The 26,914-nt window shown below is 33.4% G+C and overlaps 1 protein-coding gene across 4 annotated transcripts in view; it reads left to right on the top strand.

The window, feature by feature from the left end:
- Positions 1–26,914, top strand: part of LOC145268247 (vacuolar protein sorting-associated protein 54-like) — a 181,054-nt gene that overhangs the window by 25,665 nt on the left and 128,475 nt on the right. For all 4 annotated transcript variants that reach the window (XM_080123579.1, XM_080123578.1, XM_080123576.1 and 1 more), the window contains exons 3-9: positions 1,547–1,848; positions 3,632–3,728; positions 6,833–6,867; positions 10,274–10,405; positions 13,571–13,713; positions 17,559–17,658; positions 22,555–22,697. In XM_080123579.1, the coding sequence (XP_079979705.1) occupies positions 1,547–1,848; positions 3,632–3,728; positions 6,833–6,867; positions 10,274–10,405; positions 13,571–13,713; positions 17,559–17,658; positions 22,555–22,697 (952 nt within the window). The remainder of the gene's footprint in view (positions 1–1,546; positions 1,849–3,631; positions 3,729–6,832; positions 6,868–10,273; positions 10,406–13,570; positions 13,714–17,558; positions 17,659–22,554; positions 22,698–26,914) is intronic.

Genomic DNA, 26,914 nt, shown 5'->3' with positions numbered 1-26,914 from the left:
CCCAATTTCAAGATATCACTATAACAAATGGACTCTCCTTCCGTCAATTTAATGCTATTAATTTATTAATATTTTAGTATTTCTTTCTGCCATAAAATAATGCAAAATCGACTTTAAAATTTAGTGCGTGTGATCTCTTCTCTACAACTTAATTCTCACAGAAGAGATGTTTTTTTTTATTTTTTATTTTTTATTCAATTTTCACCCCAAACAAGGCACAGTGCCACTTTGAAGTAGGGGGCTACTATCAGGGACTTAATTAGCGGGGTCATTATGAAGGGAGAGAGTAGAAAGATGTTTGTTGACATTACACTTGAACTTCTGCATATCGTTGCAGTTGGGAAAGCAGAATCCCGGAAGGGAGTTCCAAAGACCCGCAGTTCTGGGGAAGAAACTATTGGAGTAAAAGGCTTTCTTGCACCTAGGGATCTCTACTGTAAAGGGATGAGACTTAGTAGCTTGTCGGGTTTGTCGGGGGTAGTTACGTCGGGGAGGTACAAGTGTTTGCAGTTCGTCAGAGCATTCACCATTAAAGTATTTGTAGAACAGGCAGAGGGATGCAACATCTCGTCGATGGGACAGAGGCTGAAGCCTAGATGACAGTTCAGGACCTATCAGGTTGGCGACTCTCTTTTGAACCCTGTCCAGGAGCGAGAGACAAGAAGCAGATGCACCAGCCCAGATGTGTGTTCGTTTTTCTCTATTCCACTGATATTTCATTAGAAAGAGGTTTGATTAAGTTCCAATCTATGATTTCTCCTTATAAGACATTCACAGCAAAAACTCACCTTTCTACCACAATGGAAAAGGACTTTTATTCCTCCATATACCTAATATAAGGCAGAGTAAAAATAATGGAAATTAAATGCCTACATAAACGCAGTCAAGTTTTGATCCAAAATATCAGTAAATGGTACTTGTACAGTTTAATCAAGAGATTAAAAAGTGAAAATATCAAAAAAAAAAAAAAAAAAAAAAAAAAAAAGTTATATTGTACGTATCCATTTTGGACTGAAGATCTCAAAAAAAAAAATTTCATTTAATTTGATCGAGTAGTTTTTTTTTTTTTTTTTTACAGCGGAAAACACGTTCTTAGTTATTATGAGAGCACGTTGAAGTCAGCCATTATGGAATTTGTTAAACACACCATGGTGAGATAACTCCAGTTAAAGCGCCGACACTCCCTCCCCATCTTTAATACTAGCTTTTCTTGCTAAAAATCGAACCTTTGGCTCGGTATCATAACAAATTGTTTTTTTTTTGCTGTAAAAAAAAAACTACTTGAAGAAATTATGTGAAATTTTTTTCGGAGAACTTTGTTCCATAACAAATATATGCAATGCAGCCTTTTTTTTTTTCTTCGATATTTTAATTTTTGAATGTCTTGATTAAACTGTACAAGTACCCATTAGCTTATTTCATTTTTATAATACTAATTATTAATAATAATAATAAATATAATCTAATATATATATATATGTGTGTGTGTATGTATGTATTTGTATTCATTATATATATATATATATATTTTTTTTTTTTTTGATAGATTATCGCCGAGGTGGAGTTGGGTTGCGGATGACACAAATGGGACATGGCCACATGATATCGCCTCTTGTCAGTGGCCGTAAAGAGCCATCAATAGTCGAAGACCAGTTTAGGTGGACGATTTATGATGCATCAGTTAACCTTCCCGCTGTCCTGAATGATCCACGCCTGGCCAAACGAGAAACAGATTTTTTTACAAAAACATGGGGTGAGGCATTCGAGAAAAAGGATGTCCAGCCATCTCCTTTCCTGCCAGAAATTAATGGATCTCATTTTGAAAGATACCTCGGCAAAATATCAGATGTTAGTACTTTTATTATTTTATCATATACTTATATATATATATCCTATAATGGAGATCAATGTGTATTTGTGTGTGTGTGTGTGTGTATATATATATATATATATATATATATATATATATATATATATATATATATACAAACATACAAATAAAACATAAAATAATTATATATATTTTTACTACCTTTTAATTGCTTAGTTATACATGTTTCGGTTACTGAATCATATCAACAACCCAGTAACTTCATCAGACTTTACAGAAATTGTTATTATTAGAAAAACAATATTAGAAGAAGCACACACACACACACACAAAAAAAAGTGGGGGATTTCAATTCTAATTCGACAACAGTTAAGTTTTAAGATTTAATAAACATTAGAAGGTGGTAACGGGCGAGAAGGAGTTTAAGATATTCAACCAGACACGGATAGGAATAGAAGAGAGAGAGAGGGAGAAGGTGGAAAAGAAGGGAAGGGCGTAAGATGGATACAACTTTGAAGGCGAGGGTAGGGCGAAAGAAAGAGAGCGATAAGAACTAAAACTAAGAACTAAAGGGAGAAGGAGAAAGACAAACAGTTCAAGATGTGGCTCTAACTAGCGGATAGTCACGGTTGTTGGATACGTCATATGGAGTTTGACACGTTAAAGATCTATGCAGATTGAGAGGGTGGGGGCATTGTTTGCAATGACTAAAATGCGTCCTCTCAAAGCATGCTTAGTTACATCCAGCTTAAGTGCATTTATCTATTTAAATGCATTGACTATAAAAGGTCTAAGAAATTAAGTAAATTAAAAAAAAACTTTGGTGGGTACTTCTTTTAATATTGTTTTTCTAATCATAATAACCATTTCTGTAAAGTCTGAAGTTAATGGGTCGTTGATACGATTTGGTAACCGAAACATGTGTACCTAAACAGATAAAACATTAATAAAAAAATATATATTTGCTCTGCAATAGTATTGAGCACTTTCTTCATGTTTTTACTAATTACCATTTTTGCTATATATATATATATATATATATATATATATACACACACACACACACACACAAACATACAATTAAAACATAAAATAAAAATGAAGATCTCCATTTGTTGAATTGAAATGTTAATTTACCAAGATATCAACAATTGTGGAAACAGACCAGCTAACAGGCTACACCTGCATAGATGGACTTAATGTTTTGGCAACTACGTCACCGATGTTTCCCCAAAATACCAGATAAGTGTATGTCATAATTTGCAGTCCATTTCTGACACGCCAGCCCTAATCGGAATATGCAAGTTAATTTCTCACATACATTACCTTGATGGTGTCCCAACTGCTGGTTTCCATCAACATCTCGGTCTTGTTATAGTAACATCATCCATCATCTAGAAGTAGAATTAATATGTAATGTAATGTTCCTTCCTACCTCATTGCTGGGTGGCAAAGGTGTATCTGTCGACAGATGAGGACATAGAAAACAAATATCAAATCAAGGAAGATTTGACTCTGGTCTATAGGTCGTCATCTTCAAGGGTGAAATCATGATTGGTTATTTATCTCATGTAACATTGCTCAAGATTGTCGTACATGGGCAGCTATGGTTCATTTCAGTGCATGTCAGGGAAGAAGCCAACTCAATGTGAATACCCTGGCAAAAACTTTAAATTTGAGTTTTTAAGGTTTGAACCTGATGTTATAAGCAGGATGGCATACAAAATAGATTATTTAAATTTGCAAGGAATATATTTTTTTTTGACAATGTTAATTTCTCTGTTTTTTTTTTTTCTTCAGAAATATAAAATTCATGCTCATGGCATTGAGCAATTATCAAAACAGCAGATTTCTGACAGATTGCATTCCGGTGCTTTAAAATCTTTAAAGCAATTAGGTAAGTTCATTTGTTGTGATTTATACTTTATTGACCGGCTCATTTGGTATAATGGTAACAGATTGCTCATCTATAATATAATAAAAGGAAAAATGTGTGTGTGTGTGTATGTCTTGCAAAAACTTTCAACACGGGCAATGGATTTTCACGAGATCGGTATCATCGGACGACAAATATCGAAAAATTGGCTAAAAATATTAATTCTTTCACCCTCAACGTGGGACACTTTTCTACAGGGAGGGGTAACAAAAAAACATTCCTTCATGATAAGATAACCATATACACATGCGCAAAAACGGTCTTTCTTGAATTAGTTTAAATATTAAAAAAAAAAGACCCAATTTCGCTGATGCACTTTTAACTATGTGGGCTAAGGAGTAGCGTCATTATCTTAAGGTTGCAAGTTTGAAGGGTGATGTAAGTTTTTTTTTTTTTTTTTTTTTTTTTTTTTAATTTTTAAAGTTTTAATATTGAAACGGTGGGATATTTTTTTTTTTTTTCATCACGTCTGCTGTTATTTTGTTTTTATTTTTCCGATTTTTTTAAGAAGTTTAACATCGTTTTTTTATTTTATGATATTTAAACAAGGTTATTACTTCACTTATTCTTTACTTTCCATTTTGTTTTGATTTACCCACCCCTCCAACACACACACCTCCAAACACCCGGGCAACACCAGTTATCCCCTGTTAGTCTATAATATAAATCTCATCTGTTAAATGTATGTATGTCTACCTAAAACTTTTGATAGAGGCGACAGATTTTCACAAGATCGGTATCATTCTGAAGCTTGACCTTTTGGACGACAAATATCGAAAAATTGGCCAAAAATATTAATTCTTTCACCCTCAACTGGGCACTTTTCTACAGGGAGGGATTGTTTTTTCGCTGATATTTTCGAAAGTCATCCCCTCTTTTTGATTGTCTAGCCTTAATTTCGGTTTGGTGATGGGTGCAATAGTAAAGATGTCTTTTTTTTTTCTTTTTTTTTCCACGTTCTTTTCCTCCTTAGCGATACAGGTTCAAGTCTGCCTACCTACTACCACTTTTTTTTTTTTTGCTTAACACACACCTCCAAACACCGGGGCAATGCTGGGCACCCAGACTAGTTAAAAATAAATACTCACTTCAAAATATTTATTTTAAAATACTAGCAGTAGTGGAGGTATCTATGAGTGCTGTTGCCACATCTCTGCAGGAGCTGTTAGGAGCAGCTTATCCTGTCTTGACAGAGTTCAAAACAGACTTCGTAGCTTAGTGAAGGATGCCCTTTTCTCTTCCCTGCAACCTCTTTCCTACAGAAGAGACATTGCGAGCCTGTCATTGTTTTATCATTATTTCCATGTCAAGTGCTCATCTGAGCTCCAATCTATGGTTCCCCCCTCGCCAATCTTTCATGTAAAACACCCATCTACCTGAAACCACTGTCAATAATTCCCCCAACTCTTTATCTGTGCCTGTAGATTCCATGAACAAAGCTTCTTTCTTAGAACTGCACGCCTGTGGAACTCTTTTCTATTTGCCTACTTTCCAGCTTGGTTGTCTTCAAGTCCAACATAAACAAATTCTTGATGAACTGCCCCCATTAAATAATTCAATTTACCAAATTTCCATTCCTAATGATTACTACAATATTATCCTATTGATTCTCTATAACACTCTATAGTACACGCTATAACCCTTATCCTCGAGTGGCCTCTGGGCCTTGATAAGTGGTGATTCCTATATAAAAAAGAAAAAAAAACAAGAAAAACCCTCCCCTCCCCAGCTCCAAACTTAGATAATTCACTTTTATTTACACAATATTGTTTACAGTTCTGAACTTTTAAGATAGGAATTGATTATTTGGATTATTTTGACTACTGTCTTCAGCTTGAGTATTATTTTCACAACGTTTTGGTTAGCGTAACCTCTGACCTTCTTCAGGTGTATCTTGTTGGACTTGGAGAATCTTTCTGTCAAACTCGGGAATCTGCACGAGAGTAGCATGCTCTCGTTCTATCAGTTATAACTGGGTAGAAGTCTTAAATATTTTGCAATTCTATTTTTGAGTGTTGCCTGCATGAACCTTGAACCTTCAACCTCCAGAAGAGTGTAACTTTTACAACTGGATTTTACCCAGTACCGTATCGATTGAAGAATCCAAATAATACAAAAATATTTTTGGTAACAATTTTTTCTTTGTTTAGAAAACATTTTTAATCGCCTAAATTATTTACAGTTAAATGTTTTTTTTTCTGATTTTTTTTCTGAATTGATGCTCCAGTAATTATTAAAAAAAAAAAAAAAAAAAAATCAATACATGAGTAGAGTTCAATAATTTAAGGAAATATTCTTACATTACAAATTACACAGAAGTTTTTGCATTTTGTTACGTAATAACTCATTATGTGATGCTTAAGTTTACATTAGTTATTACCACTTCCTATTAAAGCGATCTCATTCTAGACTATTCATTCTCATCAAACAATTATCTAAGCATTTACACTTTTTTGTAAGTAGTTATTTTCTTTTTTTTTTTACTAGGAAGTAACCGCATATCAAGGCCTGATATCTATTTGAGGATAAAGATTAAAGAGTGTGAGATGGTTGATGAAACAACACCCTAATGATCGATAATAATGGAAATTGGGTAGAATTTGATTATTTAAAGGAGTGGCTCAATGAGAATTTGTTTACATTGAACTTAAAAACAACCATGTTGTAATGGGCTGGAAAGCAGCCCCACAGTAAAAGTTTCACAGGTGGAAAGTTCTAGAAAAGCTTTGTTATAGTTCTTTTTATTTATATAGGTCGCTACACCACAATAACATTCATTCCGTGTGCACAATTCATAGTTATTTCACTTTTTCGGTTTAGCATATTTCTTTTTACATCTTTTAACATTTCTAGTTTTTCGCTAAAACAAAATTTACATGGAGTATCTCAGAGTTTATTCATTCTAAATTCATTTTAAGATTTTCCATTTAACTCCTGAAAATTTTCAGTATTTTGAATTCTTCAATATAATTTGACTATGTTTTTCGTAGTGTATCTATATTTTATTTATATGCAGTCAATTTTTAAAGATTATTTTCAATATGAAAGTATTCTTTATTTTCCAGAAAAAAATCGGGCTGATTTGGACCAAGTGCCGAAGGTGAGCATATAGATATCAAACATATATTTTTTTTACGTTTGCACGCATGTATTTGTGTTTGTTTGTGTGAAACATTTTCTGTTGGTTCACTTTATTAAAGTTTACATGAAATCCATCTTGTTTGTTATTTAAATTGCGCTATAAAATTAGACATTTATTTTTTTTTTTTGGGTGATTTCATTTAATTTATGTTTTCTTACAAATAATTTATATACCGTATATTTCAGCATATAAAACCGCCCTTAAAGTTTAAAAAATCATTTTAAAAAACCAATATTTCATAAGATACCGGATGTTGCAATCTCTAGCCTAGGCTAAACAAACATGGTTTTGTGACTTAGCAGTCATCTTATACAACCGATATATGATAAATTTATTAAAATTTGCTCCAATTTTGTACCTCGTCTTATCTGACATTCGCCTTATACGCTGAAATACACGGTATATAAAAAGCAAAAATGTGTGTGTTTGTATGTCTCGCAAAAACTTTTGACAGACGTGACGAACACTGACAAAATTAGTATCATAAAAAAGATCGGTCTCTTGGATGACAAATATGGAAAATTGACCAAAAAGATTAATTTTGTTCTAGTCAACTGATCTGTCCTTTACAAGGAGGGGTCAGTTTTTGTTACTTTAGAATGCCATTTTAGACACATTTAGTTGTTATAATGAAATCCTACATTTCATCCTAGGAGCAACATCATCACATTTGCAACCATCTTTTAGAGAAGTTCCTATTTTTCCTATTTAAATATGTCCTCCTACCACCCCAGTCATCACCAGGAAGAATTCAGTACTTTTGATAGATATGGGCTTCAACCTTCATAACTCGATCATAAACTCATTGACATGCCATTATCTTTTCCTTTCCTGATTCAAAAATACTTTCTCCCTTCTAAAATTTGGACAGTTCTTATTGTCTGAGAGCTAACAAATCAATTATTCCAGAATACACATTACAAAAACAAACGCACCAGATATATGACGGCTTTCTCTACACAATGAAATCGTTAAAAAAAAAAAATCCAAATCCAAATATTAACCGCTCATAATTAGAAATTTAAATACTGATGCACTTAGTTACCTATGCACACATTACCACCACACAACTACCCCTACACAAAAAAACAAAAACTCTGAAACAAAAACCATATTTATAGCTACTCGTAGTGTTTACTTTTTCGCTTTCTGAAAAAGTAAAAGTATTTTTGTTTGTTTTCTTTTACATTGCTTTATGACAAGGCGTTTCTTTTTTGTTTTCCCTTTTTTTTTATACCTACATTCACAGTTACACTGAGCACTTATTCCCATCTAAAAAAAACAACCCCATAACCCAATATTTTATGCAGATAGGTTAAAAACTTCTTTATTGTATGTTTACTTTTAGACTAGTTGTTTCTTTTTTGTTTTTTTTAAGATAAATTTTTACCTTAGCTACACCTACACACTTTTTTTAAAATGAAGATTTTTGTAGGTTTTTCACTATGCTGATTAAGAAAATCTCATTTATATTTGGCGGATACAAGTAGTTTTCAAGATATAAAGCCCTATATTGCCCTATATTGTGCACTTTAAATCACTTGCCACCAGATTTGTACGCACAGGTGAAGAACAAATCTAATTCTATCTGACCGACCCCCCCCCCCCCCAATTTTTTTGTTGGCTCATAGTATTTGCATGTGGAGATCCTGATAGCGATTATCAAGGTTAAATTTGGGGCAAATTTTTTGACAACCACTCACAAAATGGGGTATCTGTTCAGAAAAGTTGTTCTTAACATGAGGAGGTTGGAGATTGGGCAACAACAACAACAGCTGTACTTTAATTTTTATGAGGGGGGAGGGATGCTTCAACCAGGCAACGTTAGTTAACAGGTCCTGTTATCTATTTTCACACTGGCCACAGATTTTCACCAGATAGGTATCATTTTCAAGCTTGAACCTTCAGCCGACAAATATTGAAAAATTGGCTAAAAACATTAATTCTTTCGCCCTTAATCAGATGGTTTTTTTACAGGCAGGGTAGCAATAATCCGTCCCTTCATGACAAAATAATGATATATGCATGCGTTAGTGACGTCGTCGATTGAATCCGTTTAAATATTATAAAAACCGATCCAATTTCAGCAACGCTTTCTTAGCTCAGGTGGTTAAAGAGCAGTGTCATTATCTAAAGATCGCGAGTTCAAATTGTGATGTAGAATATCTTTTTTTTTTCTTTTTTCCGATTGTTTTTACAACTTTTAACATCGTCTGCTTCACCTTAATACACACACACACACACCGCGATTTTTTTTTTTTTTTCTCCATTATTGAAATAATTTTTTTTGACCATTCTTTGCAAGGAGAGGTCAGTTTTCGCTTCAACATTTTTGCAAAGTCATTCATGCCTCGTGATCTCAATGTATGTTTTAAAGACCCATAACATTGTGAATTTACTGTGGGCCAGACAACTAAAGTGTTTCCTTTTTTTTTTTTTTAATTTCCTTTTCCTCTTAGCATTACAGGTCTGAGCCTGGTTACTGCAACTAATTTTTTTTTTTTTTTTTTTTTTGCACTCGCACGTGTACTTGCTGCTATTTTCTTTTTTTTTTTTTTTTTTTTTTTTTTTTTTTTAGGGAGTTAATTTTTTTTTTCTTTGTGCTCGCATGGGTACTCACTCGATTGAAACATTTTTTTTAAGGCTGGGTTGCTAAATAGCCTTACTATACCACCTCTCCACACCCAGGCAATGCCGGGTACCCACGTTAGTATAAATTAAAAACCTGCTAATTGGCTTGTGTGTAGGTAGGTGGGTCATGCATGTTCAAATGTGCAAAGTAATCAGATTATGATAATGATGATTATTTTTATTAATAATAATTTTTGGATCCTGTTTAGAATTCCCCCAAAACAAAAAATAAGCAATAAAAAGAAAATATAAAAAGAAAGAAAAAACCTGTGTGTACCCGTGACAAAACTAAAATAACATATTCCAAAAATCATGTAAATTGATCAAGTAGTTTTACTTTTAAATAAGAAAATCAAATTTTATTAGTATCCAAGGAGTTAATGTCTCACTCACCATTTTGAAAAAGAAAATCTCAAGAAACGAGGAAGATAACTAAACAATAATTCAAAACTTGCAGGATTTATGTTGTAATGCCTATGAATTCCCATTAATTACTTAAATAAAAGATTTTCTTTATAAAAATAAAAGTACTTGATCAATTTATGTGATTTTTGGAATATGATATTTTGGTTCTGTTATGGGTACGTATATCATACAGATTTTTATTTATCTTTGTTTTTTAATATAAGGGCAATTCTTAACAAGGTAATTTTTTTTTAACAGCATATGTAAATCATGCGTGCAAACTAAATTGAAAATTTACAGCATGTATAATAATTCTTTGTCTTTTTAGATATTTATGTTGCCTAATTTCTCCTTGGAGAACCCGGAAACATTCTGTGCTGTTTTTCCGTGGACACAAGTTGAGGAGTCAAAGCCAGACAAGAATGGAAACAGGCAGTCATGTAAACTACTGCAAGAGAAGGTAAATAAGGCTATATCTATGAGGGTCGTTCCAGAAGTAAGATCTCCTGTTTTTTAACTTGAAAATTAAAACGTTGAAGAGTTACAAAGACGGAAGTAGTACGATTAAAGCAAGCAACTATTTGTGCCCCAGATTTTATTTTTCTACATAGTCACCACCATTCTCAATGTATTTTTGTAATCCTGCATCAGTTGTAAAAGTCCAGAGCACACATTGTTACTCACATCTCTGTCACAACTCTGAAATCGACAAACCCATCTTCTAACTATGCAGACATTGCATCAGCTTTGTAAACCGGCACTGTTGAATATTGATTGGTTAGGGTTTTTCTGCATGAAGAAATTCAATGATGTATCTTTACTTCTGACACACGTTCATGAGAGTCGTTGCTTTCTTAGAGTCTCACACCATCAATATCTGCAACAGAGAGATGAAACTTTAAGGTCATGAATGCATAAGTTCAGTCATTATGATAATGCAATTTGCAATCCCCTCTGATCTATTCGAGCAGAATAAAAAATAGGAGGCATTACTTTTGGAATGTCCCTTGTATTTAAAATTAGGTATATATAGACCGTTATATATATATATCCATGTATATGGTTCTATTCAAAACTAATTAACCCATTATTATTAATTTTGGAACTCAACTGCCAGAAGTAAGGGTGAGTAATGTGAGTTATATTTAGTTTTAGTTTTTATATAAAGGGAGTAAAAATACATGGGGTTCTTAGTAAAAATTCAGATACCTCAGCTTTTTGTAAAATGTATTTTGTAGAATGTAGGTATTAGACATCAATTAATCAACATTTCCCAAATTTCAATTTCTTTGGAGTATTTTAAAGGATTTTTAGAGAAAACCTACCATTTGAAAATTAAAAATATTTAAGATTTGCATTGAATTTGATCCATAGTCATTAGACTCCAATTAAACAAGATTCCTTGAATTTTCTTTTCTTTTTAAGACTCCTTAAGTCTTAAATTTTAGACATTTTCTAGAATCAAAATCATATAATGGATTCCAACCAAAATTGGAATGCACATTCTAGAAGTACAGTTTAGTAGTAGGATTGATTTTAATCTCCATTTGAAGTTTAGTACTTCATAAAAGTTATATGGATTTTTTAGTAGACATATAGTTAACAACTGAGAAAAAAAAAAAAACAGGTGGAAAATAACTTTTACCAAATGCAAGAAAACTAAGTTTTTTATCCACCTGCATAGTTTTAATCTTCTGAAAGTTTTTTAAAGCTTGTTTTCAAAATAAGATTGTGTGCATGTCTGCCAGTTTATCGACTAAGTGAACTCAAACTATTCAGTTCAGGGAATTAACTTTAGTTGGATATCTTTCTCATATATTTTGTTTTTTTACTTTGCAATTGTTTTTTTTTTTTGTTTTATGTAGGAGTCACCACTTATCGAGGCTCAGAGCTCACTCGAGGAAAAGGATTAATGAGTGTACAGTAGTCAATGGGATAATACAGTAATCATTAGTAATGGAAATTTGGTAAAGTGAATTACTTAAGGGGACGATTCAACAAGAATTTGTTTACATTTAAGGGTCAAAAATAAAAATCGTTATATATTTTGTACATTAATCTTAGTTTAATTTTAATTTTTAACTTTTAATCAGTTCATGTGCGTGTCGTGTTGGTACAGTAGTAATGTCACCAGCTTTGAATGCTACAGTTTCGGTTTTAGTTTCGATTCTAGCTGATGCCCCCCCCCCTCTTTCCCTAAATACTTATTTTTTTTACTTTTGAAATCACAATTCTATAATACTATATATCAAATCTGGATAAATTAAAATAAGCGTATTTTACACCCAGGCAAAACCGGGCACTACCCCCTACTAGTAATATATATATAAAAGATATTTAGATGGAGATAAAAAAAACAATAGAATCTATTAAAACCATTTAGCAGTTTAGATGTTATATTTCTTTTCCACTGACATGACACATGAAAGATTGAAAATTTTCCAACATTAAAATTAGTGTTGGGACGATTAATAGGAATTGGGAATCAGAAAAAACGGAACTTTGGGTGTATTGGAAGTGGAAAAATTTGTGCATATTTGTTCGATGCCAAAAAATGATTCTTTTAATTGGTTTTCTTATTTGATTTTGTTTAAAGCAAAATTTTCTACTACTGATGATAATGCTAAAATAATGAATATCTATTGATTTTATCTATATAAGAGCCAGGTATGTCCAAGGATGGAATACTGTTGCCACATCTGGGCAGGAGCTGCTAGAAAGGACTTGTCCTGCCTTGATTAGAGTTCAAAATAGACTTCGTAGCCTCGTAGGAGATGTCCTTTTCTCTTTCCTACAACCTCTATCTCACAGAAGAGATGTAGCAAGTTTGTCTGCTATATCGTTATTTTCATGGCAAGTGCTCCACTGATATTCAATCTATGGTCCCCCCTCGCCAAACTTTCACAAGAAACACTTGTTTAGCTGAAAACACTATTAATAATTCCCCTCACTCTTTATCTGTGCCTAAACCTAAACATAGATTCCATGAACAAATCTTTCTTAGAACTGCACGTCTGTGGAATTGTCTTCCGTTTTCCTGCTTTCCGGCTGACTACAATATGGTTGTCTTCAAGTCTAACATAAACAAGTTCTTGATTAGCCGTTCCACTTGTTAACAAATTTACCGAATTTCCATTTACTAACAATTACAATATTGTCCAATTTCTACTGTACACTCTTTAACCCTTATCCTCGAGTGGCCTCTTGGCCTTGGTAAGTGTAGATGCCTATGTAAAAAAAAAAAAAAAAAAAAAATACCAGTAAAACTAAAACCAATATATCATCGCCCCCACGAGTGACCATTTGAGAATGCCAAGATCTTTATGTGCTCTCCACTTATCTAGACATTGTTTCCAGTCATCCTGGACTTCTCTTTGCCATTGGTCTCAAGCAGTGCTGATTCAGGAGATGTTTGGTTAGGGATTGCGCAACCCTTGCCTCATAATTATATGCACAGCCACCCTTACAGAGTATTCATTATCTCTTGAGACTGAACAGAGACATCAACATCGATATTATCTTGATAGATTCTAATATAAAAATTATATTTATCTTTATAATTTTAAATTATATATATATATTTATGTATGTATGTATCTGTTTTAATTTATTTATTTCTGTTTAGCTGAGCCACTATTTGGACACTGTTGAAGTCCACATCGGGGAGCAGATCTCAAAACGGTCTGAAGCATTCTTCCATGCGATGACATCACATGATGAATTACAGGATTATATGCAAGTTACGTGTCGTGCAATAAAACAACTCAGGTTTGTAATATTTGGTTGTATTTATTTCTGTAGTTGTAGTGGTGATGTGGCAGTCAAAGTCTCTCTCTCTTTCACTCTCACCTGCCAGCTGCAATTGTACACAGCATAAAAGAAAGAACTTCAAGAACACTGTTATTCAATGAATCCTGTCACTTCATGTTTTATTTCTTTATGCCCCATCCCTCCTCAATGGGGTTGCAGAAAGATGGAACTTCGAAAAACTGCAACTAAACACAATTAGCTCATCTGCCAAGAAAAAAGACTTTCCTTCCTACGTGTCATTGTGGACTTCCTCTCATGATGCGACTTCCTGTACACATATCTTTAGTTCTACTGTTAACTTTTAATTGTAATTTTCCATTCACTTAATTTTAACCTTAAGTGGGAAATTTTCGATTCTAACCCTGTTTTCACACACCAGCATCTAAAGATTATTGTACATTTATGCTGAGTGCTAAGCACTAATTACAATAACTTAAAAATAAGGCATTTTAAGAACAAAGCTGTCCTGATGCTACAGTTAGTTTATTCTGTCCTTGGTTAGTGAAGGAAAAGTTCTCCTAGATTGAAGCAATTTTATTTGAACACTGCCCCTCTTGGAGAAGCTGAATTTTCCGCACATAAACATTTGCATTTAACTCTGCCATTATGGGGGGGGGGGAATAAATAGAAACACTAATACAATCACTTGAAATATTTTTTGTAGAATATGCAAACATTTTGGAACTCCAGATTGGCTTCACCAATTATAACAGCCTTGGTAATAAAATGCATGCCACTAGTCTCTCTCTTACTAAGGTCCAAAAGTGTCCAATCTAATAGGTCCCACACTGTCAACCAAGCTCTAACTCCTGTTCCATCACTACACTGTTGTGTCTGTATACTTGTTTTACAAGTACTTCAATGGAATGTTCTCTGATGAACTCATAGCACTTGTGCCCACTCAATAGACATACCCCTGATTAACTCAACCAGCAACAAAATCCACCTCTTCACTGTTGAGGTCTCTAGATACTAACCTCCAGCCCCTGTCGAATCATTGCAATGTTTCAGCTCTGTTCTTGTTTTACAAGTATTTCTACAGAGTGTGCTCCAATGAACTTTAATAAAATGCGCTTCGATGAATTTGCAGCACTGGAATTTCCAGAAATTATGTGCAGATTTCAGTCGGATTAATTTTGTTCACTTATGCATCAAAAGAGTTATCAGGTTTTTTTATTTATTCTAACACATTTTGATGAACCAAAAAAAAAAAAATTTTAAACTTTACATATAAACATGAGAATTCATTTGCATTAAACAATAATACACTAAAAAATTAATACAAGTATTTTCTGTTGCCTAAAAAACAAGTACATTCTCTTATCAGGTATCATTAATGATAGGCACTATTTGGTTGGTAATGAATTCCTCTGTATTTTCTGATGTATGTATATTCTGATATTAGGCATATGAACATATGCCCAATATATCTGTATATGTATAGTTGGAATTGTATGAGAATATCGGTTTCTATTCATTTTTACACCTAATGATGAACAAAAGACAACTAAAAAAAAAAAAAAAACATGTACAATTGGAAAAATTGGATTACAAAAAAAAAAAAAATTTATTTGAAAAACATTCCTCTTTTGTGTTATCTTATTTTTTAATGGATTTTCAAATTTCTTATTATACTGATGCTTCTACTGTGGTAAACTTGATCTTAATATTTGTACATGCGTACCAGTGCATTTGACTACAGCTACTGGACATTAAAAATAATATTTATTCAACAAGATTCAAAGAAATTGGTGACCTTTGGCAAGCTGTAAAAATCTCGATAATGAAAAAAAAATATATATAAATAAAAAAAAATGTCTGTATCACTCTAAAGAAGCTTAATAAAGCTGAAAATTTTTATTAAAAAAAAAAAAATAATTCATGTATTTGAAAAAAAAAATTCCTGCATCATATTATCTGGTTTCTTATTTTCAAAATTAAAAAAACTAAGGGTTTTTAATATAATAAGATTTATGAGACCCTCAGAATCACACAGTACCAAATACCATATATAGGAAAACGAGTTATGTGTACCACTTATAGTGTAAATTGGGTAGAATTTGATTATTTATGAGGACAGCTTAACAGGAACTTGTTTATATTAGATTTGAAGGCTATTATGTTGTATTCAACCAAGAAGCATGCCAGAGGAACAGTGTTCCAAAGGTGGACAGGTCTGAGAAAGAAGCTTTGTTCATGGAATCTGCATAGGAGTTTATATAAAACTAGTTGTCCTGCATGGCCTGGGAGCCTTTACTTTCATTTTTGTTTTGTTATTTTCCCCCTTTTTATATCACAGTTTCAAATTTTTTTATTTTTATGCATTATTTGGATTATTTGCATTATTCGGATTGCTCCTCTCATTATAACCTCCGATCTTCTCAGGTGTATTGTTATGTTGAGAAAAGAAGCAAGTTTCTGTATCCCACCTTTTCTATTGTTAGCTATGTAGCTAAATCAGCTAATGATTGAATAAACCAATGCGGGATAACCATGTTGTCACGTGATCTGTTACTTGATTTCTGAAGTCACGTCGTGGTTGGAGGACCAACCTGGGGTGTTCTACAAAAACGGTCTCCAGAACTGCATCAAACGATGGGAGAAATGCATAACTCTGGGTGGTTTCTATGTAGAGAAAGACTAATAACTGTGCCAAGTTTCGTTGCTCTACTGCTATGGGAAGTGGGTCAGGGGCATTACTTATTGCATGGCCCTCGTACCTAAGAGGTCCAACCTTCTAGGCCTGGCCACTTGACTTTTGGCTGGAGTAAGTTACTTACTGCCTAAAACACCCTGGCAGGGCTGTCCAGGTAATTTTTGCTAAGCCAGAGTACTCCTTCTTTAGGGATGCTAGCTTGACTCTCCCCACCTTCTGACCTTATGTCATATTTTCCCTGCAGTAGGAAGTAAGGAAATACCATTGAGAAAGATAATAATCCAAAGTTTTCTCCTATCTTATAAATAAAATAGTAACTTGTGTTCGTTTAATTGTATACGATAACTATTGTGTTTTAGAATTAAATAACCTAAAAGAGATTAATATGCCATAAAACAAACGTACACAGACCCTGTGGTGCAGTGGATTGTATCTCTACGGTTCCGGAGTGAGCATTGTCTGAAGATAGCGGTTTCAATCCTACCCAAAGCTGGCTAGAGGCTTGGTTCGCCAAAATGTGGTGAGATGGCAACAACTATGGAAGACAGTAATTGTTGAGGAGATTTGGTGTTCCTATCTCGTCGTGGGTTACCACCTGACGAAGGCCAGAGGAATAGTTGGCCGAAACATCATGAAACAGCAACTAAAAAATGAGGATAATAATCCGCAATAAATAAATGGATACATAATATAATTTACTCACCTCAATAAGAATTCCAATTAAGAAATAGGTTAGTTTAAAAGTTTGATGTTAAAAGAATGGGTGTTTTTTTTGTTTTTCTTTCTTTACTCGGAAGGTCACAACTAATCAAGGCCCAAAGGCCACTCAAGGATAAAGGTTAAGTGTTAGGTAGATGATGAGATAAGATCAGACACGGTGGAGCTTGGGTAGAGCTAGATTATCTAAATGGATGACTGAATAGGAATTTATTCACATTAAACTTGAAGATAATCATGTTATACTCAACCAAGAAGTAGATAAACAGTATTGCATTCCACAGATGGACAGCTCTAGGAAAGAAACTCTGCTCATGGAATTTTTTATTTAATTTTGGGACACAGATAGGGAGTGAGGAAAAGTGTTAGCAGCTGTTTTTGTTTTTTGTGTGTGTGTTTGCTTATATTTATGTGATTTTATTTTTTCCAGGGATAAAATTCATGCACTCGAAGAAACGTTGGCTAAAGGTTCGCTAAAAATACTAAAGTTGACACGATCGCGAACCAATTATGTAAAACTTCACAATAAAGTAAGTAAAGATTACTATACTATATTTTTATGTGTGTATCTAATGTTTAAAATTAAACCAGCATGATTATAAAAGTTGGACCTAACTAGAGTACAAGCTGACAAATCAAACTTTAATTCTGACTAGCAAATTTTTCTTTGTTATTGTTATGGCATGTTCTTTGCAATAAAATAACATATTTCAGTTAAATTTAATTTTTATGAATTACTTATTTCAAACCAAAGGACTGGTAATATTGAAACATTTTTCAATAATCACCTAAAAATAAATATCAGCTTATAAGATTTTTATTTTTTTAATCCAAAAAATTTTTTTTATAAGATATTTATTTTTTTAATTAAAAAATTTTTTTTTATAAGATATTTTATAAAATAATTAAAGAAAAATTTTTTTATGAGATATTTTATAAGATAATTTTTAATTTTTTTTTTTTATAAGATATTTATTTTTTTAATTTTTAATAAAAAAAAAACAAATTTACTTGATATAATTAATTTATTGAATACGCAATTACATATGTTCACATTAAATATCACACTATTTCTTGAAATTACTTTTTACCACATTTTAATATAACAAATAAAAAAAGATCATTTTAATTTGTGCTTATTAAATTTAAGACATTTCTTCTTACAGTGCTTATTCAGATTGCCACTTATGGTGGCATTTAAAATTAAAGAAAATACAGAAATGTCTGTATGATGTATGGACTAGTCATGGGACGAAGATGAAAATTTCCAAAAAATTACATAATTTGATCAGTATTTTTTTTTTTTTTTATATTCAAGAAAATCAAAATTTATTCAGTTCGATGAGGGTGAAAAAATTGAAATCAACAAATTGGTGGGCAAGAGCAAACAATCTGAACGCACGTCGAAACTGTCAAAATAATCACTGATTACCACCCCTTATTATATTCTCTAATAAAACATGGCCTCATCTGTCACATATCAATAAAAAATGGCAAATTTGAAATTAAAAAAAAAAAAAACTTGAGCAATTTTTATGATTTTTGGAATATACAATTTTCATTCCGTGACAAGTAAGTACAGTATAAAAGATTTTCAACTTTGTTTATTGCTATAAGTACCTATCTGAATAAGCACTGAGCTTACATCTATATATATAAATCTCACCTGTCTGTTTAAATGAATGTATGTTTGTTTGTATGTCTGCCTAAAACTTTCGACAGATGAGATGAATTTTCATGAGATTGGTATTGTTTCGAAGCTTGACCCTTCAGACGACAAATATAAAAAAATTGGCTTAAAACATCAATTCCTTCATCCTCAACTGAGTACTTTTCTACAGAGAGGGGGCGCTTTTTTTCACCAATATTTTTGAAAGTCATCCCCTCTTTTCGATTGACTAGTGTTAATTTAAACCTTTGCCATTTCTGGTTTGGCGATGGACGCAATGGCAAAAATGTCACATTTTTTTTCATGTTCTTTTCCTCCTTTGCGGTACAGGTTCAAAAGGCTTTTCTCGCACACGATTCCGAGGTTGTTACGATAGCTTACAACTGTTTATATGGGTCCTAAATAATAATATGTACGATTTGGGAAAGCGCGTCGCATCTAGATTTATTTACGTCGACTTTTACAAAATTATTGCTATTTTGGCTTCTCGCATGTTGATGAGGCTTTTTTGTATAAAAAGCGAAACTAATTCAAAGTTAACAACAAACAACGTTCTCGGCATTGCGCCGGGAATTGTTCAGAAGCAATCATCTTTGATCAATATTGTACATCAGACAATTGTTATTCAATCTGGACAATTGGGAGCTGGTTCCCCTCTCCCTAACATCTGTAGGGGGGAGGGGAACAGTCAAATTTGGGTAAACAACTGCGTGACTTCTATTTGACCTTCTTAATTAGGTCAAATGAAAGCAGCAGAGTTAACTTTTATTGCGCACACCTGTTTTTATAGTTCAATAAATCAATTCAAACCTGGGTATGTTGTATGCATGTCGCGGTGGGTAACGTCACCTGGTTTGTTTTTTTTTCACACATTAATTTCCAACTCAAGGGTACGGGTTCGATTCTCATACTTACCTACCAAAACATTTTTTTTAACCCCCCCCCCAAGGAGTTTTGATTTACCTCAAGACACACGGGCATCGCCGGGTACCCCCCGCTAGTCTAATATATAAATGACAAAATGTGCATGTGTGTGCATGTTTGTATGTCTCACAAAAACTTTTGACAAAGATGACAGATCCTGGCGAAATCAGTGTCGTTTTAAAACTCCATCCTTTGGACGACAAATATCGAAAAATTGTCCAAAAATATTTATTCCTTCACCCTCAACTGAGCGGTTTTGTACAAGGAGGGATCACTTTTTTGTGCTGACATTTTAGCAAGTCATTGTCTTCTTTTCAATTGACTACGCTTCTTCTGGTCGGACAATGGAGACATCGGCTAAGGCGTCATGTTTTTTTTAACCTTTTTTTTCTCCTTCGCATTATGGTTTCGAGTCTGCCTGTCTACTACCACTTTTTTTCTGCCTACTGGTGTTTTGATAGCTATTACCACTTTTTTTACCCCCCCCCCCTCCCCAGGGTTCCTTACTACACCACCTACACACACCCAGACACCCCTACTACTGTTGTTTAAACTGGGGATTTCCTACACCGCCTAAACACCTGGGTAACGTCGGTAGTATTTAATAAATACACTTTTGTGCAAGTAAATTTCTTTTCATTAAATACTAATGCTACAGAAGCACAATTATTTACATTAATAGATATGAACTAACAAGTCTCTTTTCACTGCAAATACTGATTGTTTTGTGTACTTCATTCATAAATTAGTTTAAACAGTATACATTATACGATAAAACCTTTCCATGTTTCTGAATTTTTTTAGATGAGGATTTATTATTTGAATTCCTGTTCTCATCTTGAGTATTATTTTCGCAACATTTCACTCCATGTAACCTCTGACCTTCTTCAGGTATATCTTATCAAATTATGGAACCTTTCTGTTGAGCTTGGAAATCTGCACAGGATTTTGAATGGAACCTTTGGAGTGGTGGATAAAATACTTGGTAAAATTCAGTTGTAAAGTTACTCTTCTGAAGTTTTAAGGTTCGATCCTCAGTGCAGGTGACACTCAAAATACAATTGTGAATTACTTAGGACTTCTACCCAGTCATGAAATGATGAAACGAGAGCATACTACCTGAATTAAGTAAAGAGTTGTTTGAAAATCCATGCAGATTCTAGAGTTCCGCAGAAAAATTCCCAAATTCAGTTATATACATGTGAAGAAGGTCTGAGGTTATATCGGCCAAAACATTTTGAAAAGAATACTCAAGATAAGAACAGCAGTCTGAAGAATCCAAATAATATGAATAACCTTACTAATATTATTATTATTGTAGTTGCAACTGTGAGTGACCATAGTCTTCTCAATGGTTTTCCTACCTTGTTCATAATAAGCTTATAATATCTTTTTATCAATGAAATTCAAAGAAATTTAAAGCTAAAAAGAAAATGCCAGTGTGTCTTTCTGATGCTTAAATTTAAACATGGAAAATTGCCGATAGGCTAAGAATTTGCATCATACTTTAAATAAATATAACAAATTCTGTTTCTGAACTTTTGAGACCAGGATTAATTATTTTTATTACATTTTAAGTGTCCCTGCAAGAATCCGTGGCATAGGGGATAAAGTACTTGGTAAAATTTAGTTGCAAGTTACACTCTTCTGGAGGATGAAGGTTCAATCCTCAATGCAGGTGACACTCAAAATACAATTGTGAATTATTTCTTGGAGCTGATGCCATGCTCTCTGGATAGTCGTTTCTATGGAGGAGTTCTTTTAAACTGTCCATCTTCTCTTGGTATGTATTGCTGTTACTACGTATTGCTTTTGCTCAGTGTTGTAGACAACAGATAATTCCTTTCTTACCTTATATGAATGGTGGGAGTTGAAGTTTAGATGCTGTCTAGTGAAAGTTGGATTTTGATATACAGATGACATAAACCTCTGATAAGTGCAAGCTATCAGCACATCTAGGAAATGATAATTTATGTTCCTTTTCTATCGTGATGGATGCACGGAAAGAGTTCATATGATTCTGTAATGTTTGAACATCTTCCTGGTGAGGCTAGAGTATGAATGAGTGTCCTCCACATATTGCAGCCACATTGTTGACTTTAGTGATGTTGATGCCATTTCCTGAAAGTATTTAATATATACATTGGCCAGTATTGCGAGACCTTCTTCCTATCAGTATATATCAGGTACTATTATGAAATATGTGGTTTCTACATAGAAGATCCGCATCTACATTATATTGACAACTAGCCTGGGAGCCCGGCGTTGCCCAGGTGTTTGGAGGAGTATGTTGAGCAAAAAAAAAACAAAAAAAAAACGGTCAATTTTTTAAACTTTGACCCCTATTATGACCTCTTAACATTGTTTTGGGCTCAAATCAAGTTATTAAATTAGATCCATGTCCAAGGAACCTATATCTAAAATTTCAATTGTTTAGACCCAAAATTGGTGGAGGAGTTTGGTAGAGTTTTCAAAGGTCAAATTGTTGAACTTTGACTCCTTAACAGCCAAATTTCTGGCTGAAAACTGATTACAAAGATTTTCCCAAATCTCAGTACCCTGTATATCAAATTTCGAGTAGTCTGTAGACTGAAAATTGACAGAGTTATTGTGTAGGGAAATGTACACAGACAGACAGACACGCACACAGACAGACACTTTCACTTTTCCTAAAGCTTTTTTTTTTTTTTTTTTTTTACATTTCTTTTGTGGCTTTATCAGTTTTCTCATATGTTGCTCCAGAATTATCTTATTCTTGTCAGATCCAGTTATTCTATTTTAGTTTTAGTATTTATTATCCTCAACATTATCATCATTATCGTTTTTCCTCTAGTTGAAACTGATCTCGACAGTGCAGCAGACACAGCCAACAATACAACTGTTGCTGTCGACAAATGAGTTTGTTGGCGCCCTTGATCTCATCTCCACAACGCAGGAGGTCCTTGCGCAAGAATTAGCCGGCATCCACTCATTCAGGTAAGTACATTAAATTTTTTGCTAGCCAAAACAGCTCAGTTAAGAGAGTGTTAGAGTAATGATCTAAAGGTCCCTGTTTCAATCCTGGATTTTTGTATCCTAGAAACTGACCGTGATTTTTCAGCTTCTTATTCCAGTAACATCTTTCCAAGAACTGCAACGTTGTGGAACTCTGTTCCTGTTTAATGTTTTCTTTCTGCCTACAGGCTGTGTCTTTTGAAGAATGTCAATAGGCATTTCCTGTTTTGTAAGATAATCATCTGTTGTTCATATTAGCTCCTTATGTCAAGTAGCTCTACGCCTTGTCTTGAGCTGGTTCAACATAAAACAAATAAATTTTTATATATATATATCAACATAATAAAGTGAAGTCAGTTAAATTCTCAGGTTTTGTCATCGATACATTCTCTCCTACAAAATCAATATTTCATTCTGAATAACCAGTCATTTAAAACAATTATTGATCTCTGTTCTTAAAAAGTTAAAATTGAAATTCCAATCAATTTCATCAATTACATACTATATTTGAACTGATATTTCCTTTAGTAAGACTCACTTTCAATACACACCAGTTTTATTTCATTGGCTAATCATTTTTGTTCATTAGCCAATGAATTTGTTGCATTTGTTGCAAATATGAAAATTTCAAATAGCATCCAAATTCAGTTTGATGCGTGAATACCAAAGCGATTCCTAAATTTTATCAATGCTTTCTTTTAATATGATTTATTTTATCTCTTTTTATATATAAGAAGCACCTTGTGTGTTAGATATCACATATTTGATATGCAGCAGAAGTATGGAGATCATACTCTAACAATGGTCTGAATAGGAAAACAAACTGGGAAAAATGAAGTGAGTGAATTTGCAAACGGAGTGTTGAATAAGAAACAGGGTAGCACTCCTTATTTTATCTACAACCTGAATGCAATGTTTAGATGGCTCAAAGGATGAGTTGATTGGAAGATATTTTTTTTTTTTTTTTTTTTTTTTTACAAGGTGGTCACCACTCATCAAGGCCCAGAAGCCACTCAGGGATAAGGGTTATTGCGTGTACAGTACTTTAGTGTTGAGATTTCATAAAGTGTCTTACTTAAGGGGGCGGTTCATCAAGAATTTGTTTGAAACTGATCTTGACAGTGCAACAGACACAGCCAACAATACAATTGTTGCTGTCGACAAATGAGTTTGTTGGCGCCTTTGATCTCATCAGGATCAAGCCCTTTTATCTCATCCACGTCTTTGAGCAGAGCTATATCACTACTGAAAGTAAGAGCGAAGTTGGAAGGAATACCTGCTGCAATATTACCGCATTTATTGACTTTGAGGTATGTCACAACAGAGAAAAAAAGAAGTGCTATTTCAAACTTAAGTGTGACAGACAAAAGAAAATTCTATTTACAACTTAAGCATAACAGAGAAAAAAAATGCCATTTCAAACTTAAGTGTGACACGTAAAAGAAAATTCTATTGCAAACTTAAGCATAACAAAGAACAAAAAATGCTATTTCAAATTAAGTGGGCAGCTAAGATGAGCGATATTTCTGACAAAGGGGAAAGAATTGCTGTTTTCTGGATCAGAATCTATCCATCTAATACTTACTGATGGCTAGCTTTTGACCTTTTTTTTTTGTTTGTTTTTAGTTTCTGAAGTGGCTGAATCGATTTCCACAAAAAAAAAAAAAAAATACAAATTTTAAACTTGAGTATGACAGGTCATAAAATGCTAACTAAAATAAAATGCTTTAAATTTGAAGCCTGACAGAATCTCTCTCTCTCTCTCTCTCTCTCTCTCTCTCTCTCTCTCTCTCTCTCCTAAAACCAAAATAAAGGAGGAAGGAATGAGAGTGGCTGAAGGCTGCCACCATTGATACAAATAGTTTATTGAATCCTCTTCTCTTCATTAAAGACAGAGGCACTGGGTTGTAGGATGTAATTAAAATGACAAGTAGAGACAAGTGCATTGTCTACACATTTTGACTACTCTTGTCTACCACCACCACCACCACCAACAACAACAACAACAACAACTCCACCACCACCAACAACAACAACAACTACTACTACTGTTGGTATTCTACCCATACAATTTCCTGTTGACACTGACACTTTTCTGTTGTCAACCAACCTTTCATCTTTAAATAAGAGTTGGAATGGGCCAGAAGTTGGGGTAGGAAAAAAGATTTAATTAGGAAAGAATATTCTTGGGTTTTCTCCCTCTCCTTTATTGGTTCTTATGAAGTTAGACATAAGGAATTTTTGAACTTATATATGCACACACACACACACACACACACACACACACACATGAATAACAATAAGTACAATAGTATGACGTGGGGAAAAAAAGAAAAGCCTATAGCATTAGAAAAAATATAAAGATGTTTTTCATTTCTATTTCCCATATATATATATATATATATATATATATATATATATATATATATATATATATATATATGGGCCTAAACTCTAATTAGGCCCTGTTTCATAGTGTTTTGTCCGAATGAAATGAAACTTTGGTCATAACTAGTTTATTATATTCAAAGCATCACATCGAAACACTAGGGTCTTTTTTCTCTGTTCTACAGCATATGTTCTAGATATACTTTCTATGTTTTTTTTTTTTTTTTTTGGGGGGGGGGTCACCCTGTATATATATATATATATATATATATATATATATATATAATAATTATAAATTACAATTAAATTTACCAAAATGATCCAAGATGGTAAAATTAAAGTATATTATAAATATTAAAGAATTAATATTTATAAAGTTATCTCAAATTGATACTTCTTGACAGAAGTTTGCCATCTCTTCAGTTAAGTGTTGTGCGATGGTGTGCACGTAGGTGGCTTTTTAATCCAGCTTTAGTCCTACATGAAAGTACACAGATGTGACATAAAAACTTTCCTTCTTGTAAAAGTGATCGCATGATAACATTGTGAATCCTCGGATGTCGTGTCAGGCCACTTTTAGATTTGCAGATTAGACCACAAATATGACAACTTAGCGTTGCCGGATATGCTGTAAAAGCCTCCTCATAAGACTCTCGTTCCTGTCTTTGATTGTGTGATTTCAGAAGATTTACAAAACCAGTTTTTGACAAAAAGTATCTGCCACATACAGTGCACTTCAGTTCTTGGTGTAATATAGATAGATAGTCATCCAAAGAAAGACTGTTTCGCTGTACCATATTTCTTCAGTGCGGTTAAACTAGAATCGGAACTCCATCGCTTAGACGATCGTCGCTGCTTCTAACCGTTACGTTATTTTGACTGCTGCTAAGTAGGGAGATAAAATTGCAATGATCTACATTGTCCAAAGGCCTTAAGCTCCATTTTTTTTTACATAAAGAGCATTGCATTATATGCTAGTGGCAATTTGTTCTTTCAATCACCAATATCCCCAACAAGAAAGAGAGTATTTATAGCCGTTCACAGGTAGACTGATTCGTGTATCACAGCTCTTCAGTGCGGCTAGACTAGAAACTGTCCCAAACTATGATAGAAACTCGTCCGCCTAGACGATCGTCGGCGCTTTTAGTTATGTTATTTGGCTGCTGCCACTTACTAGGTGAAATTACAATAATCAGCATTGTCCAATATTTGATGATTGCTATTTCTTGACAGAAGTTTGCCATCTTTTCAATTAAGTTTGTAGGTGACTTTTTTTTTATCCAGCTTTTGTCCTACCTGAAAGTACATGTTTGTGCCATAATAAGTTTCCTTCCTTGTAAAAGTGATCGCATGATAACATTGTGAATCCTCGGATGTCGTATCAGGCCACTTTTAGATTTGCCGATTAGACCACAAATATGACAACTTAGCGTTGCCGGATATCTTGTAAAAGCCTCCTCATAAGACTCTCGTTCCTGTCTTTGATTGCGTGATTTCAGATGATTTACAAAACCAGCTTTTGACAAAAAGTATCTGCCACATACAATGCACTTCAGTTCTTGGTGTAATTTCTCAGACATTATGTTTTTTGTCCTGCTTTCTTAAAACGCACACATCTACAAAGGATATATATTGATAATAAAAGGATAAAAAATCCAACAACACGAATTTGAAATGGAAAGGAAGAAACAAAATGCTTGATGAGTCGTCTGTTCAGTAGGTTTTATTTTCTGATAGACTAACATTATCTGGAAACTAAAATATAATACTCCACAATTAATAACAGCGTACAACTAATTTACAAATGAAAT

Source organism: Euprymna scolopes, chromosome 43 (assembly GCF_053919585.1).
Source record: "Euprymna scolopes isolate OS-2025 chromosome 43, ASM5391958v1, whole genome shotgun sequence".
In the NCBI taxonomy this organism is placed as follows: domain Eukaryota; kingdom Metazoa; phylum Mollusca; class Cephalopoda; order Sepiida; family Sepiolidae; genus Euprymna; species Euprymna scolopes.
This window is presented reverse-complemented; position numbering and strand designations above follow the sequence as displayed.